Consider the following 18,405-nt stretch of genomic DNA (forward strand, 5'->3'; position numbering starts at 1 on the left):
TGATTATAGATGAGATCTTGAGGTCCTGAAGGCACAAACTGCCATTTTGTGCACTTGCCCTGGTGGAGAAGGTCTTAAAGGAGTCTCAGAGGTGCTACTGTAATATGAATTAAGTTTACTTAATGAATAATAAACATTCCTAGCATGAATATACTTCTTTTTCTTTCTTTGTAGGAAATAATTAAGCTGTTGCCCTTCCATAGAATATTTTTGGACAGACTGGAAGAGAATGAAGCCATAGACCAGGACCTGCAGGCGTACATCCTTCATCGGATACACAGCAGCTCGGAGATCCAGAACAACATCTCGCTGAATGGCAAAATGGACAACACTACGTTTGGCAAGCTCAGTTCTCACCTCAAGACTTTGAGCCAAGGGTCCTACCTGTACCTAAAACTCACTTTTGATCTCATAGAGAAAGGATACCTAGTACTAAAAAGCTCCAGCTACAAAGTAGTGCCAGTGTCTCTGTCAGAAGTTTACCTGTTGCAGTGCAATATGAAGTTCCCAACGCAGTCTTCCTTTGATCGGGTTATGCCTCTCTTGAATGTGGCAGTGGCATCTCTGCATCCACTAACAGATGAACATATTTTTCAGGCCATTAATGCAGGTAACATTGAGGGCACTTTGGAGTGGGATGACTTTCAGCAGAGGATGGAGAACCTTTCTATGTTTCTTATCAAACGTAGAGATATGACGCGAATGTTTGTTCATCCCTCTTTTCGAGAATGGCTTATTTGGAGAGAAGAAGGTGAAAAGACCAAGTTTCTCTGTGATCCTAGGTAAGCAGATGCTCTGAGGAATCAGAGTTTACAAATGTGTTCGTCTCAAAAGCGTTTCGTGCTGTTTTCTGAATCATTTCATTTTACAAAGTTGCACATGGAATGAGATTCATCTCACCTGACTTTGATGTGTCTGCACTGTACGTAACTACAGCTGTACTGGTCTCCTTACAACTTTGTATTGTTCGTGGAAAGAAATAAGCTCTCCCTGGGCACAACACTGACCCAGCAAATGTAATAGTCTTCTTTAGAATGAGATGAGCCATTCTTCAGAAGGTCCCAGTTGACTAGCTCGGATACAGGCATCTGAGTCATGCTAGGGGTGGCTGCATTTTGGCAGATTAATCCTGCCAGCTCAGTCTGGAGAGGGGAATCATCCTCCGTTTCCTCAAAGGTAGCGAAACCATGTGAAGCGGAGGGTAAGGAGATGAAAGTTGAACAGTGTGGATACGTCTTTTGCAGTTGGCTTCTTTCTGAAGTCTTGTTCCTCGTAGTCCTGCTATAAATGTCTTTTTGAAAGCAAAATAAGGAACAGAATCAGGCTCTTCACAATTTTGGACTGCAAATGCATACGTAATCTCTGTACTGATAGCAGCTGAGTTCCTGGCTTAGCTCACAGAGAACAGAATTTAATCATGGTTAGATTTATATTCTCTAAACCCAGTGATCACTGTTAACAATGTTATCTTTGTTTCTGCTGAAGAGTGGAAACAGACACTGACTGTAATTCTAGTAGTTTATCCCCGTCAGCTCTGCTCTGTTTTGCTTGCCCGTCTCTTAAAATACGATTATAAAAATCAGGGAAACACTCAGATGCTCGGCTGTATCAGGGCATCTCCTAGATCCTGTGGCCAGCCTGAAGAAATACGACAGTATCTGCTGGAACCAAAAAGCTGATTAAAGCAGACATAGCTGCTAGCGCTCTCCGAGTAATTTACCACTTTAAATTTTGTCACAAACAGGCTACAGTAGAAAAGTATCGTATAGCTCCTGCCAGTGGGAATCTTGGCTGGTTTAGTGGGTTCTGCGTGACAGTCCTATCAAGTGAACCCCCTGTAAAGCATCTTACAGCAGCAGGTGTCTTTATATCAATCAGTGTTGGTTATTTAATATCCTTCCGTGGAGTCATTAAGTGCTTGTCACTGGGTGATGCTTTTCCACCCTGTTTGCAATGAGGACACGTTGATTATGTCGATGGAGCTGAGAGCAGCCCCCCTTCCTGGCCGCTCGCCCCCAGCCCTGCTGGTGTTGTCTGGCCCCTGTGGTTTTGGCTGGACAGCTGCAACGGAGAGTGTCAGCAGCCGGGCAGGGACAGTCGGGTAATCTGGGTGCTTTGATTCCCAAGGCCCAGAACTGTTCCTCTTGATGCTCACCGAGGTGGTTACGGGTTTCCTACAAGCTCTCAGAATACCCACCTCAGAATGAAACTCAAAAGTGCTCCATTTTAGGTGATTTTGCACTGAAGCCATGCTTGCCACTGCATGGGGTTTTTGCATGAAGTCACAGATCAGCCCTCGTTCACTCGATGAGATGAACCACAGGATGGATCTCTGCTCAGGGTTCAAGGACATCGTGACCACGTTGTGCTGCCCTCAGAGCTGTAGTTTGAGCAGGGCTTGGTCTGTAGCCCTCTTGCCAAGCTGAGAGCGGGCACAGCGCTGTCCTGGCGAGGAAACCGTGCGAGCTCTGCGCTCACCCGCCTGCAGAGCTGGAGCCGGGTCCTTTGCTCTTCCGCTTCTCTGCGCCAAACAACTTGTCACACGCTTCAGGAGGCTCTTGGCCATCACTCGAGTCCCATATGTGCCATTTCACCTGGAATATTAATGCTGGCTTTAATCGTACAGGGAAATCTCGTGCTCTTTGCAAGAACAAAACCCCCGCAGGATTTCCGACGCTAACCAGACTCAGCTCCTCGCCAGGGGCAAGAGAAGTTGCAGTGCATGTAATGGGCTCCCAGTGCCTCAAGTGCAAGTCTATACGTATTGAAGGGCTAATAAATATCTCTAATGTATAATGCACACTAATTGCATTACACTCCGATGGTAGATAATGAAACAGGATACATTTCGGTGATTAATAGAGAGGACCCCCTGAGATTCTGCTATTGTGCTCCTCAAAATCCTCCTGTCCAGCTCTCAGGGAAGCGCTGATATTGAAATGTTGAGCTCAGAGCACGGTAACCCCTTAGCAACGATTAAGATAAGTAATGATTTTTCATTTTATTCCTCTAAAAGAAGCATAGCTTGCCACTGACTGAGCTAATAGGAGTAACCTATGAAAATTTGCCTGCCGTTGGTTTGTTTGCAGCAACTTTGATTTCCTTTCTGCTCGCTCAGGAATTGGGAAGACGTTAGAACCGTATGGACCACTGGTAGTCTGCCAGGGCAGAAATGTGCCGTTAATGCAAAGCTCATTGACCTCCCCGTGTCGATACAGCCAAGAGTCAGGTTGCCGAGGCTGATTTTTCATAGGAGAAGAGCTTTGGAGTGAAATGTGGTTTCGTGAAGCTGCTCTTAATTGACTTACCCTGACAGGGTGTCCAGGTGTAAGGATGTTACAAAAGAAATTGGGATAATGGGCCTTGTGTCTGCGGCGCTGCAGCTGGGGTAATCTTCCTCATTTCATTAATGAGAGCGAGTTCCTGTGTTCTGGGGAGTATGGAGAAGAGGGGAGAGGAAGAACACAATGTCCAGAAATTACCACGTTTTTCTAGGCTTTTATGATAAGCGGCACATCTCCATCCTCCGGATTTTCCTGTGAGCCTGGGGAGTTGCTAACCCTCTTCCTTGGATGCTCACCGTGAGTTTTCTGTCTCAAGCAAGGGCTGCCTGCCATTGAGGGGAACACAATCTCCATAACCTCTCTTGCAAGAGAGACCCCCCAGCAGCCATTTAATAACAGGGCACCAACAAAGCATTTGTCAGAGTCGAAGCAGCATCGGAGTAATGACTTCCCCTGCCTGTCAGCGTAACGCTATTAACTCAGTGCCTTAGTTGACAAATAACATCAAACATCTTAGGGGAAAGACCCAACCCTTTGTGACTAGTGCATGGAGAAAGTGGTGATTACTGAGTGTTCGCTCTTACACTTGTATTTCTTAACGTAAATTCTTCTCCGATGCCATGCTGTGTTTTGCCTAGACCTAATCAGAAACTTCCATGCAATTATCTTGCATGCTTTTACAACACTAATAAAACGTTTTATCCCTGGGCTGCTGCTGAAGGAACTGCGAGGGAGACAGACGTGATTTGCCCTGGTGAGGCAGTAAAAGAGCTGCAGCCAGATACAGACCCCCAAAGTGAAATTACTCTGTCCAGATTTAAGTATCAACATCTGCGTGGCTTGTCTAGACTTGCTTTATAGTCAGAGGAGGGAAATAAGGATGATTCATTTCATCATGAGCTAAAAGGCTAAAATAGGTCAGATGAAGAGTGCCTTGCAAGTGTCTCCTGTCGATTTATGAAGGAGCTCGGGGTGACGGGCTCACCGGGAGATGTCTCCAGTACCGACTAGTAAAACTGGGTGGGAGGAGATGAGTGTCTGGCCCGCTCTTCTAACCGGTACACAGGTTTTGGGGGTAGATCTGCAGATGTCCTTTTCTTGTTCAGGAGGCTAAGGAAGGAAAAAGCTGCTCTTCATGCTGTTGCCAGCATATGGCTCTCGTAACAGGGGCTTTTGCTTCTCAGGGTGGCACACGCACAAGCTGGCGATGTGTCCCCTGTCATCGCTGAGCAAAGTGGCTCTTTGTAGCACAGCTCGGGGACCTTCCAAGGGCAGTGGCACCTCAGCAAAACGAAGCACCAAGATCTCCACCCGCCGTGTGGAGTGACCTCACCTAGCCACCGGTGCTCGCAGAGCGCGTATCTGGACTGGGGCGAGCGGGGAGGACAGTAGGTGCTGGTGTGGCGATGGAGGAGGATGGCTCCTCCTAGGGGGGATATCCCGCTGGGAATCCATCTGGGAATATCCCAGGTGCAGTGTTAGTCTGAAATCCTGAGCATCTGTGGATGGGCTTCCAGACAAGCTGAATGCTCAGGTCTGAAGAGAGCCCCCGCAGGCACTGGGAATCATTCAAACCCAGTTGTTGATCCCTGGGTTGGGAGCCAGCAGTGACACCACTGGGCTGGTTTAGGGGTAAAGCTCAAGCTCAGAAATCACAGAATCCTAGGATCATTAAGGTTGGAAAAGCCCTCCAAGATCATCTGGTCCAACCATCCTTCTACTATCAGTATCACCCACTAAACCATGTCCCCAGGCACCACGTCCAACCCTTCCTTGAACACCCCCAAGGGACGGTGACTCTACCACCTCCCTGGGCAATGTGTCCCAATGCCTGACTGCTCTTTCGGAGAAGAAATGTCTCCTCATTTCCAACCTGAACCTCCAAATGCTAAACCTAAACCTAAACAAATGCTGTATGAGGAATCAATATGCTGCAATAGATGTTCTCCAGTGCACCAACAATTGATCAGGGGCAGTTCCTCCTGCTCCTTGCCTGAATTAGAAGATGCCTAACAATTTGGGGTATCACTTTAAAAAAAGGCAGAAATCCTGGTGTCTCTGGAGCTGAGGGCGAGGGCAGCTCCTCACCTACCCCCTCGTGTTCCACATCACGAAGCAAATCCGTTTCTGTCCCTGCAGCCCTAAATAAAGGCACCTTGTGTGGCTCAGGGTGCAGCAGCGATCCAAGCAGGAGCGCGCAGCTCCAACGCAGCACGCCGAGTTGCCATGGTTTCCTGCAGAGCTGTCCTGGAATACAATAGCGTGTAGGTATTTTGCATTTTCCTTCTTCTCTCGGGAGGCAAGCTGCAAGTGGAGACTTTTCCTATGCAAAGTTAATGTTTTTACATATTACCCAGCGGACTGATAGATTGTGAATTAGAAACAAATAAGTGGTTTTTGCACTTAATCTCATTGACAAATCAAATTAAGCTTAATCTGATCGACAGATAACAATCCCCAGTCAAAAGGGAATAAATTTAGAAAGTTTGGAGGAAAACAAGTCAGTGAAAATCATAAAAATTCAGTGATAAAGCATACACTTAAATGGGAGGGGGGGTCTTCATATTATGCAGCAGCTTCTTAAAACTCATCCACAATTAGCTCCTGAGTATCTCACCCACTTTGTCATTATGGTGCATGGTTAGTTAACTTTTTGTTTTCTTCTTTTATATGCTGAGATTCTGGAAAGCTCTTAAAATATGCTCAGATTTATTGTTAGCTTGAAAGAAAGCATTCACCAAAAGCCAGGCTGTGTCTGAAGTGTTCTCTCTGCACTCACGTGGGATGGATTTCACTCCGTGAAGCAAAGGTGCTATTTGAACTCAAGGTGAAGCAAAATAATGGGTTTTCTTTATTTGAATCCCTTACATACTTATGCAGAAAAATAAAAATAATGCAGTGCCCACCAGCACCTTCTGGGGAGGGAGATGGAATAAGCAGGTTTTTGCGAGTGTTCAGCAGCAACCTCAGCTCTGGAGGTGCAGCAGGGGGCTGAGCGCTGCTTCTTCCATTATTTTGCATTACTTTGCTGCTTGAATTACCTTTCTGAAAGTGGTTTTTTTTTTTGGAGTGCCCCCAGGCGCAGGTCCGTGGCGAACACCTGGTGGTTGAGCAGAGCCCCGAGGGACGTGTCGTGATTTGTTCATTGCCTGTGCCCAGCTGCATGCTGCGTGCCACATGTCACCCAAATACACGAGGTCAATTCCTTCCCCAGCCAGCCTGCTGTCCGGGCATCTGCACTTGTGCAAAGCCTGCGCTGAGTTAATTAATTACCAAATCGCCGTGGGATTTGGTGTTTTATCATCATTCCTACAGCTCTGATTTTGGCAGGACTGTGGAGCAGGGAGGAAGCGGTGGTTTACCTGTGGTTTGGGGTAGGGATTCCTCTATACCCGTAGCATAAGAATGGCAGTCAAACGTTTCTTGCTGGTTTAATTTCCTCATCAAGAGGAACGCAGCTGAGTTCCATATTTTTGGATCACAAAGATGAATCCATCGTGATGTCCTCCACTTCATTGAATGGGCAAACATGAGCTGCTCACCAGGCAGTGGAGATCAGACGGACTGCTGACACTAAGTATACAACTCCCAGGCTTCCAGAGTAAAGTTTTCCGATTCCCTGACTTGGAAATGGTGTATTTTGGACCCAATGATCTTTTGAGGTCCCTTCCCCTACAATTCTGTGATTCTGTGATTTTGAAATGTAAAAAGAATGGGCAATAGCTCAACCAAATGAATATAGGAGACTTCTATATGTGAGCATCCACATTACCAACGTTTCTAGCTGTTAACTCTAAGCTCCTGCAGAAATACCGAGCTAAAAATGAATGATTAAAGCCATCAATAGCAAGTCAGGCAGCTGTAACGGGGACTTCTCTGAATGTCAGAAGCCAGGGTTTGTGTAAAATGGAGTTGGGGACAGGGTACAGAGGAGGATCTGTTGGTGGACGTAGAGGACAGGGAGGTTTGAGCTCATTCACACGGTGGCTCTATGTCTAACGAAGCGCCCACGTGCCTGAGCTGCAGGTTTTTCCTCGGAAACTTGGACAGGGCTGCAGCTGCGGTGTCAATTGGAAGAGAAGAAATGGGAGACAGATTACAAATCATGACTGATGAGATGAGATGAAGAGCAGATGTGATTGCTGCCACCATAAAGGACATCAGCAGAGCAGCTTGCTTTAACTGGCTCATTAGACATGCAACCTAAGCATTCAGATGCGAGGCTTTTTTGAATATATTTTGTCTTGAGTTACTATCCTCATAATTTATTTTTTTTTTCTGGACTGCAAACTTCTGTACGCTGTACCATTTTTACATCTAAATGGAAGAAAATATTCACTGAGTAATCCATTCTGTGGCACTGAGCCACCAAAAAGGGAGAAGTGGAATTAATTGGAGGCAACATGAGTGCCTACTGAAGAAAGAAATGTTGCTTAATTTGTTCTTGTTATTTCATTCCTCAACTCTTAAGACTCACTGAGCAGAAACATCTTCCAGTGGTTTACTAGAGAGTAGCCCCGACTTTATTCCACTTTGCTTCTTACAAGTTCATTTACTCCCGGTTAAATGGAAGTAGAGCACTTCCAAGTCACGTTCCCCATTCTTTTATCATCCCGTTTATTTGAAATTACATCGGGTGAAATGAGAACAGGAGGTGCATCACCATTCTTCTTTCGAGTTCTTGTCTGCATGTTGACTGTATAGTCACCAGAGAGCTTACGGAGAGATGGTTCTTACTCATCTTACCCATCTAACATGTTTATTAAATATGCCAGCAGACTTTTCACACTGCTCTTGGACATCACTTATTTACTCTGAATATGAAGTAATCTGTTCCTGGCAACCAGCAGGTTTTCTGAAAGGCCTTATGAACTGAACTGAGACGAGGGAATTTCATCTTTACTCTCTGGATCTATTTTTTGTTAAATCTCATTAAGTCGGACTCTGTAAGGGTTCAGAAATGCTTTATTCTCTCCTTTATTGTTCTGTATTTTTAAATTATTGCAAATATGTTTTGTTACCTTAAACCTGAAGGGTGCCATCAGAGCTATCTGCTTTTCCTCTGCTGCTTCTCTGGGCAGTTCCCTGCACCCAGCTGCCATTATTTCAGGCGATTTAGTGGAGAGCTGCTCCAGGACAAAGTCCTGATAAAAGTTTGGCTGTATTCTCCCAGATAAATTGCAGATGAACTCTTTCTCTGTGATAGCCAAGTATGTAACACAATCTGAGGCTTGTACTCCCCATACTTGATAAAATGTGGGAGCAGCACAGTTAGTACCTATGGAATTTATAACAGCCTGGAGAACGAAAAATGACAGCAGGATCGCTAGCAGATCTTCAGCATAATTCTGCTTTCAGCTGAGCTGCATCAGCGAGATCATTGCTATTAGACCTGTCAAAGTTACCTGAATAAACCGGTGACTTCCTACCTGAATGATGACATTAACACCACGTTGGGGGGCACAGAGCTTCCCACTTCCTTCAGAGTTTGGAATCATTAAGCACAAGATGCTCCAAGACATCTCTCAGTGCTGAAGATGGTGTTAGCTGTTTGGCTCCATCCCACGCACGCTCAGTCAGCCTGCCCTTCCTGCAGGGTATTAAGGACGTGGGGCAAGACAGCACTGGCTGCATGTGGAGGCTCTGCTCCTTGATCACATCCCTCTGATGTGCACCATATGGTAGCAGTGTGGGTGGTATTGGTTTTACTGGTGTTATTGGTATTACTGGTGTTCAGTCGCACCCCAGCAATGAAGAAACATCCAGAGAGCCTATCGATCTGAAGGCCGCCATCACCAAGACGCCGTTACTTGATCAGAATTTCTTTAGGGATAGGCCAGGTGCAGTTAAGTGATTCCATTTCTGCTGCTTCCCGTGGTCACAGAGTGGTTTGTGCAATTCTTTAGCTCTCCTCTACACCAGTCACAATTTTCCTGCTTTTACTGCTTAGACTACAAATGAGGCGGTGGGGAATGGTGATGGAGCACCCAGAGTTGGGACAATGTTGGGATGCAGATTTTTGTGCAGAGCTCTGTCTCTGGTAAACCAGAACTCATCAGTCAAGCACTTGTAGCTGGCAGCATTGGTTGAAGTATTAAATTGTGGTCGGATGTCTTTTAGAGACGCGCTGCAGTGAGACCAGGGGTGCTGGACTTGGTGTGCGTCTGATGGGTTGAGCCTTATCATCTGTGCTACGAAAAAGCAAGCTTAGATAATCACAGATAGCCCCATTTAGCTGGGAAATGGCATGTTTAGCACCTGGAACAGTGGGTTCCTAGTTTGTGATTGAGGCCATTAGGTGTACCTGCTGTATAAGAATGGCCAGTGGTGATTATGGTATGAGCAAGCCATTGTGAATAAGACAATTGTTGGGTGAAGAAAACAACCTGAAACCATGGTGGCAAAGGTTTCTCATCCTGTTAATCAGAATTATCTCTGCAGTTTCATAGGGCAGCAGGAACTGGTAGTGCCCTGCTGCTGTGTCCTCCATTACTTGTAGGCAGGTGATGCTTTCTGATCAGGTGTCCCGTACTTTGTCTCTTTGCAATGGAATGTGACCTAAGGGATGGAAAGATGATTTTTTTTTTTTCTTCTTGCCTGTGAACTCCGCTGTCCCAGTTAGCTTAGCAAATTAAAGCCGTGTTTAATTCTGTAGGAAATAATACTGCATATTTAAGAACATTCCCTGTTTTGAATTGTTTCATGTATAACGTTAATTCCTTCTAAGTTAATTCACAATTATAACATCAGAGGGAAACTATGCCACAAAAATCAATAAATCGCTGTTGGGTGATTAAGTGATCCTTCAGCAGGAGCTGACTGTGAGCTGAGCTCGGCCTTTCCTGCAGTCTGCTGCGCTGGACAGACGTCCTTTGGAAAGCAAAGGAGGCTCCGGTCTTCGTCAGAGCAGACATTATTCTCTGTGCTGAAGTTATAAAATTGCCCTCTGCAGAGCTGAATAAAATATGAATACACGTCTGCTGGAAGACCAGATTCACTGGGCACCGTGTCAGATGTCTGGGTTTTGGAATGGTTTCATGGGATTAGCTGGAAGAAGGGAGACGAGGATGTAAATCAGGGAATTTGGACGTTGGTAGGTTCAGAAGTAAAAGGGACTGATTCTCACTTCTTTTTTTGCCTGTCTTCTGTTTCATTGGTTCAATGCCTTAAGAATTGAGTAACTTTATACCCTTTTAAATCTCCTTTGCTTTGTCTGATAGAAGAGTATAGATGAGGCACATATGCAGGAGCTTTTAGCATTTTCTTCTGTGTTTCCCCATGCTGTACCACAGCCCTTCCATCACGCTAGGATTTTGTTAGTGCTGCATTGTCCCTTTCCATCTGTGGCACAAGGGATGGGGACGAAATGAGGAATGTACTCAAGGTACCAGCTCCCTGCATCATCTTGTTCTGCACCCACAGCTCCGCATGCTGCAGCTTTGGGTGAATGAGGGAGCAACCTGCAGCACATATCCCTTAGGTAGCCTTCACTTACAGCTGCTGTACGTCTGCACCGGTTCATGCTATGCAAGGGTCAAGCCTCTCATCTTTATATATACATACGTGTGCACATCCCTGGGCACAGCCTTCGCCATTATGGGAGCCTGCATTTCAGAACTGGCTTGCACTGCCACACGCAATCTGTGAGTGCAAACAAAGGCTTCCAGAGCTGAGCTGGCAGTGCTATTAATTTTTCACAAAAAGAAATCTTGCATTAAAAATAGAAAATCTCTGATGATAAACTCTGCAGTGGCAAAATTCAAAGCAAATCATTTCACTGAGCTCCTTGATGTAGAAATCATTACTGCCATCCTCTGCTGTATTAGAAAAAAAAAGAAAAAAAGCCCATGCTGTTCGAGTCTGTTTTAGAATGCAATTAACGTTGACAGAACAAGTGACTGCAAGTATTTATCAACAAGCCCAAAGCCAAGGTCTGGGAAACATTGCAGAGGTAATGTATTACTCATGAATACTGTACTTTATTCCGGAATAGTTCATACATGCCTTATTCATAACAGCCAAAGCCATGCATATAATTAAATTTAGGTAAATACCCTACCAGCTGCAGCTGAAAAGCAATTTAGGAGCTAAGCATGGACCTTGGGCTCGCGTGTCAGACAGGAGCTGCACTTCATCTCTCACTGCAAAGAGAAAACACGTCAGAAGTTTCTGGATCTTCAGTCCACACTCGGTATTAATGCAGTTACAGCTCTGTTCTGAGCCTTCCCAAACATTTTTGAAGAGTTTTCGATCAGCCATGTTCAACAAACAAACAAGTGGCTTTATTTCCTCTTCTGCGATGGGAAAAACAGAGGTAGAGGGGTAGCTACAGCATCCCTTTGTGAGCTCGCTATCAGATCCTGGAACAGAAAGCTGCTGTTAATGATTTCCAGCCCAATGCATGATGCTCCCCAGCAAGGAAATGAGCTGATGTCTCTGAATGAACACGCACCACCAACCTTTTAGTTGAGGTAAACGCGTTGGCTGTTGTCCAAAATATAAGCGTGTCAACGTGAGGCTGAGGAGCTATTGAGATGTATTGAGAATATTAGAGTGATTATAGGTTTTTGTAATCCAGCTGAATGGGGATGGGTAAAATCTAGCAATTGCTGCACTCCTTGACTTGCAGCTGTATCTCCATGGTTCTGTGATCGCACGAAACTCAAGCTGTGTTGCATAGTCATTTGTTTTTGTCTGCTCTGTTTCTTCTTTCCATGGGCCTTCCTAGAGGTTAATTGGTGTAATGAGCAAATGCATTTGACTGTCTCCTTTGAAAGGGTTTGAACTGGTGGGAATCTCCTCCTGCTCCAAAGGTGGGGAGCAAAGAGGGGAAGAGCAAAAGGAAGGAAATGCAGTAGGCCATAGATAACTCAGGGTGCTACAACCACTTCCAAATCCCTTCTGATTTGCCATCTTTTTAAGTTTTATCCCTTCTGTTAGTGCTATGTGGAAAACTCTCCCGGCATAGCCGCATCTCAGTGGAGGCACTCCCCAGTGCACAGAGGCGTCCTTTCATTTCAAGCAGCCCACCATGGCACCTGAGCACCTCAGCCGCCATCTGGAGGAGTTTCTCCTTCCTTCCCCTGTGGTGAGGGAGCATGGCGGTTACGGGAGCCCACCACAGGATGCTCGGTATGGTGGGACGAGCTCGGGTCGCAGAAGGGCATGGAGAGGAACGTGACAGGCCCTGCTAGCCAGTAGCTTCTCTTCAGGTTCCTCGTCAGCTCAAGACACCCAAAGCACAAAAGGCACCATCAACTAACCAAGCATTTAGACAACAGCCTGTTGTTTGCATTCACCTCAACATGAGCCAGCAGTGTGCCCATGTGGCCAAGAAGGCCAACAGCATCCTGGCTTGCATCAGGAATAGTGTAGCCAGCAGGACCAGGAAGGTGATCATCCCCTTGTATCCCCTTGCACCTTGAGTACTGTGTTCAGTTTTGGGCCCCTCAGTACCAGAAGGACATCAAGGCCGTGGAGCATGTCCAGAGAAGAGCTATGAAGCTGGGAAAGGGCCTGGGATACGAGTCCTGTGAGGAGTGGCTAAGGGCACTGGGGTTGTTTAGTCAGGAGATGAGGAGGCTCAGGGGAGACCTTATGGCTCTCTACAACTGTAAGGAAGCTGTGGGGAGCTGGGGGTCAGCCTCTTCTCACAGGTAACTAGTGGTAGGACTACAGGGAATGGCCTCAAGTTATGCCAGGGGAGGTCCAGGTTAGAAATGAGGAGACATTTCTTCTCAGAAAGAACAGTCAGGCACTGGGACACATTGCCCAGGGAAGAGGTGGAGTCACTGTCCCTGGGGGTGTTCAAGGAAAGGTTGGACGTGGTGCTTGGGGACATGGTTTAGTGGGTAACATTGGTGGTAGGGAGATGGTTGGACCAGGTGATCTTGGAGGGCTTTTCCCATGTTTATGATTCTATGAGGGCACCCTTATAAATTTCCTTGGCTTTTTGAGAGGCCCAATGGAGTTGCTCACCAGTGGAAGAGGTTATTTTAATACATGGGGAAGATCATCACATCACACTTTCCTAGCCAGACCTGGGGCCTCAAGGCCTGCCTTATGACAAAAAGGCTATTTTGTTCATCCTGCTCTTCTTTGGGCACACATTCAACATCCTACAAGTACCACGTGGGCTGGCAAAGCGTCACTGGGCTCTGCTGAAATGAATCTGAGCATTATCAGTCCAGAAGGAGGTTCGTTGGCAGGGCCTGGGAGAGACCTGGCCAAACACCTGGCTGTGGCATGCAAGTCTTCCACCTTCCTTCTGTACTTCAGCAAAAGAAGGAGCCTGGCTTTCCTTTGAGACGGGGCTAAGCATTCTCCCTGGATGGAGATCCCCACCCTTGTGAAAACATCCATCTTTTATAATATTTACTTGCCTTTTTGTCATGCTAAGTGCTTTTCTGCTTTACCAAATAGTGATGAGCTAATAACATTCCCTGTCCTTAAAAGCCCTTGTAAAGCCACAATTTATATCATATTTGGTTTTGTTTGGCTCGAGGGGTTTTGATTGCTTTTACGTGTAGTCACATTTTTATTTAGTTCCAGAAATGAAATGGGTTAAAAAGGGCTCCCTTGAGAGTATCCAGAGGCTTACGGAAGAATCTGAACTTCCCTTTTTCTCTGCCCTCAGTGTCAAGGCGAGCAGTTGCTTCGCTCGTAGCATGCATACTTGGCTGCAGTGTAATTGTTTGTTTTTCTTTTTTTGATCTGATACACTTGGGAGACTTTGAAAAAGCCTCATTTGTTCCTAGTTCATTGCAAGCAGCAATGTCTGTGTTAGTGATCTGCATCTCCAGTTTGCAGAGGCCATCTCCTCTTGGTTTGCTTCCTTCAGAAAATCTAATATATGGAAGGGTACACAAAGAGCATATTTGTAGGTAACACCAAGAAAACTGCCTTCAGGGACAAATACTGGCCATTCTCACCCCAGAACGATTGGCATTGCTTCATTTCTTTGCACTGCATGTTTTCTGTGCATGTACAGAGAATAAGCTGCTTGCGTCAAGACACAGCCATCTTAAACTTCCACTGTTTTGAGCTGGAAGTTCAAAAACCTTTAAGTACCTTTAGAAATGTCAGTGAAGACCACTGTTAGCAAAGTAAATCAGTGACTTTTATTGCATTTTGCCTTAAATGGGGCTCTGCGTGTTGCGGAGCTATGTTGTTTGGGTTGTCAACCTGGTAGGTCGTTTGCCAGAAGCATCTTTGTTACTCGAAAAGCTGCAGAATGTGTTTAGGAGTTTTACATGGAAATAAAATTGCTTCAGTCTTCCCAGGAAATGTCACAGGGTGGAGAATGTAGCTGTCATTTAAAGGCCATTTTTCAAAGTGTGGATATTTGGAATGTGTCATTTTCTAATGACTTCAGCATCGACGGCATGCTTTCAAAGTGGAGTTGTACTCTGCAAAATAACTACAAAAATAGCACCTCGGCTTTCATGAAATTGTACCTGTAGTGTTTCTAAAGTTACATCTGTTCATAGAGAATGTATCATTTTATTTTTATCTTCTAATGATCCTTTTTCAGTTATAAGTGGTCACCAATAATAAGTGATATGCAATTAGTTGGTGGTTTACAAATAAGAGCCAGTCCAGCTTAGTTTCCCCAAAGCTGGATTCAGTTGAAAGCTTAGCAGAAGCAAAAATTGTTTTCGAAAGTTCTTTTGTTGGTGTAACAGGCAAATACTAATGTGCTCCTCCTTCTCTTTTCAGGAGTGGCCACACGTTACTTGCCTTCTGGTTTTCCCGTCAAGAAGGAAAACTAAATCGACAGCAAACTATTGAACTGGGACATCACATTCTCAAAGCACATATTTTTAAGGTAACAAATATTAAAATGAAGACTCATGCCAACCTCATCCCCGTCGTGTATAATCTGCCAACACTGGCAACGTTCAGTCTCTTCTTGTTTTAGGGCTGCTGTGAGAAGTGTGATTGCTGCAGGCTGCTGAAACATATAGAAGTTAGCTTTACAAAATTGGCAGTGGTATATAAGAAATTCTTGAAATTAAACCATCCTTCAGACTGTAAATTCAAGAGAGAGCCTCTTACCTAGAATCCCTCTCTTACCGTAAGAGGTTTCTTCCCGTCTAAGAGTTCCTGTAACAACATCTAGGAAAAATAAATCTTAAAGAATTCAAAGGCTTTGAAGAACTCAACCCAGAGTTTAGGTTGTAAAAGGAAAAGGCACTAAAATCTGATGGTTGATTCATTTTACTTCTCATACAGACATCTAACACCTGGATAATTAAAAGGCAAGCTTGGACATGAACAGCAATGTGACCCATAAATTAAATGTTGTTCTTCTCCCTGCTGGCCCTCATACCATGAGATGGAAAGGAAAGAATGGATTTGTAAGGTCATAGGAAATTCAGAAATTTCTTAAAACTATTAGGATCAGTGGGTGTGCTTAACACTGATAAAAATGAGGCTGTATTTTCATTTGGTCTATATATGATTTTACAAAGTTAAGAACTCCTGCAGTTCTATTAGTATTTTTAGGTCAAATATTTCTGTCCTGTGTCAGTTCTGTATTTATTTGTTGGTTTCTCTATGCTTTATTCATGTTCAAGTATAGTAGTGATGTCTCCTTGTTTGGGAAAACAATGGCTAGAGCCACAGGGAAGAACCCCAGGTCAAAGCATTATCCAATCAGTGCATAATTTTCAAATTTGGGGATATGTTCCCAAGGCCCAATTCAGCAGTGAATTTAGTATTCAGCTGCATTTTACATTAAAACTGGTTCCAAACCTTTTTTGTTTCACACTTCTCTGGTAGAAACAAACGGGGTTTCAGGAGCTAAACAAATGACAATTTTCATTTTCAGATTCCACATTTAATTGAGCAATATTTACAATAGTAGAAAATGCCTATTAGCATGTGAAAAATGTCAGTACTGCCTTCTGTTTCTAATCACTCGGCAAAATCCTGGTTCTTGCAATGCTGCAGCAAGAATAGCATGTCCCGGTGACAGATAAGCATAACAGGATGTCATTTAAAAGTACTGTAAAGTTTTGAAAGGCTTTGGATTAACTGGATTAGAAACACTGTAAAACTTGGTCTTTCGGTTTTCCTTGAATAGATTTATTTTTATTCCTTATTTTAACAAGTGTTTACTGAGGATTTGTGTGTTTACTGAGTGAAATAATAGATGCATTAGTTTTTGAAAGGAGACATTAAACTGGAGTATTGCAGAGCGTTTTTAAGATCTTGAACATTCTTTTAAGAAAATATTTCAGACAATACGGGTGCACATTCCTGCTGTTTCTGACCATATTTGCTTCTAAACAAGCATTTTTTCCACTCAGACCTTTCATTCTGCCTGATCTTTTAGTGAAGTCATTACAAGTAAGACGAGATTTCTGCCAAGAGAGGAGCGTGTCAGGTCATAAATTCAGTGTGTTTTTCCTGAAGTATCTCATGTTGTAGGAGCAGCTTTCTGCAGACACAAAGATTCTGATTTTGAAGGTATTTATCGAGGCTCAATATCATTTTATTTCCAGTTTATTTACCCATCATAAAGCTTGGTGAGGATTAAAACAGGGTTAAAGCATTTTGTCCAGCCACGTAGAAATGAGGGTTAGCTACAGAGTCAGAACTTTGATTAAACAGGGAGGAAAACATGTTTATCTGATCCCTGTCACTTCACATCCACCGGCAGTTGTGCAAAATAATGAGGGGCCGCTTGGAACGGCCGGGTGCAGCAGATGAGCGAAACACGGCCGCGAGGAGCTGGTCTGGCAGCTGGGTGCAAGGAGGCTTCTTCGCTCGGTGGCTGAGATCTGCTGGTGCTCTTTCTTAGACACAAACATCCTCAAACAGTTTGGGAAAAAAAAGTACAAATGTTTTAGTCTTTTAAAGCAATTACCAGTCTTAACAGGAGCATATGGAAACCCAGCTTGGGAAGCCTGGCATGGAATGAAAGGGCAAGAAGAGAAGTGTGCAGTAATGATACGAGAAGACCTAAACTTCGAGCTAACGTATGTTTTACAAATCAGCCAAAGAGAAGTCTTTAACTTGATCTTAAATTAGTTAGCTGAAATGTCAGTAATCCAGAAGTGGGTGTCCCTCGTCTCCAGATTGAGCGTGTAATGGCAATTACAGGCTGAAACACACGCTGTGACAGCTGAGGGTATGTAAAGGTGTCTGAAGGTGTCTGATGCTCCTTGAAAAACAACCTTACAAGGAGTTCGTGTTGGATTTTGCGTCAAATCCTTGACTCTCTCATAGGCCACAGACAGCATTTGGTTTCATTCCTGCTCTTCTTGGTTTTCTGTACGTGTGTCACAGCAGTCGTCGTGTCACGGCGCGGCTGAGACAAAGCCTTAGGGCTGCAGGAAGGTATGGATACAAGAGGAACCGGTGGCCAAATAGCAGAGGAAGCAGTACGTTAGAAATGAAGGATGCTGACAGCTGCATACGAGAGTAGTGCAGGACAAAAAAAAAAAAAAAAAAAAGAACAAACTAAGCCTGTTTGAAAATCAGGATTGTGGGGGCTTGGCAAGGTTGTCTGAATGAAACGTGCATGGTCAGGCCATGCCTTCGTCCTGCCAGATGGTCTCAGAGAAATGGAAACCACTCATCCTATTTCAGTTTGATGTTGTGTCGGGCTGGGATTTGCTTTCGCTGAAGGGTTCAACCTGCTTTACAGAGAAGGGAAACAGAGCCGGGAAGATATTACCTGTAAAATGAGAAATAGTGCAGATCTGTTTCAGCAATGCTAGCGGTGTCGAGTGTATTTATTCCATAAAGGATAAATGTCATCTTTTATGCATTGCACTAATATCTAAGTATATATGTTCTAATAGTGGTTGAGATTTTTATAGCGTATGTGATTATCTTCAGATGGCTATTCAGAAAATACATTCTCCTTCACTTGGTCCTGGTGGTGACTCAAACAGCTTATTTATGGGTTTGGTAGTATCATAACTATTTTTGAAATATTTTAACTGTTTATTATAAAATGGTTTTCCATTTGTCAAATGATACTGTACCGAGTTCACTGAAATTTAATATTGACCTCCAGTGTCCTGTGTTGTGTCATCCCAAAAGCAACACTTACCAGTCGCTAAAATTCCTGAGTTCTTTTTCTGCCTGAAGCAGGAGCAGCTATTTT

The 18,405-nt window shown here is 44.4% G+C and overlaps 1 protein-coding gene across 18 annotated transcripts in view; it reads left to right on the forward strand.

Moving 5' to 3' along the window:
• The window catches only part of TANC2 (tetratricopeptide repeat, ankyrin repeat and coiled-coil containing 2), a 278,090-nt gene that overhangs the window by 229,611 nt on the left and 30,074 nt on the right, over nucleotides 1–18,405 (forward strand). For all 18 annotated transcript variants that reach the window (XM_035347942.1, XM_035347941.1, XM_035347940.1 and 15 more), the window contains 2 exons: nucleotides 175–782; nucleotides 15,003–15,111. In XM_035347942.1, the coding sequence (XP_035203833.1) occupies nucleotides 175–782; nucleotides 15,003–15,111 (717 nt within the window). The remainder of the gene's footprint in view (nucleotides 1–174; nucleotides 783–15,002; nucleotides 15,112–18,405) is intronic.

Source organism: Oxyura jamaicensis, chromosome 27 (assembly GCF_011077185.1).
Source record: "Oxyura jamaicensis isolate SHBP4307 breed ruddy duck chromosome 27, BPBGC_Ojam_1.0, whole genome shotgun sequence".
In the NCBI taxonomy this organism is placed as follows: Eukaryota; Metazoa; Chordata; class Aves; order Anseriformes; family Anatidae; genus Oxyura; species Oxyura jamaicensis.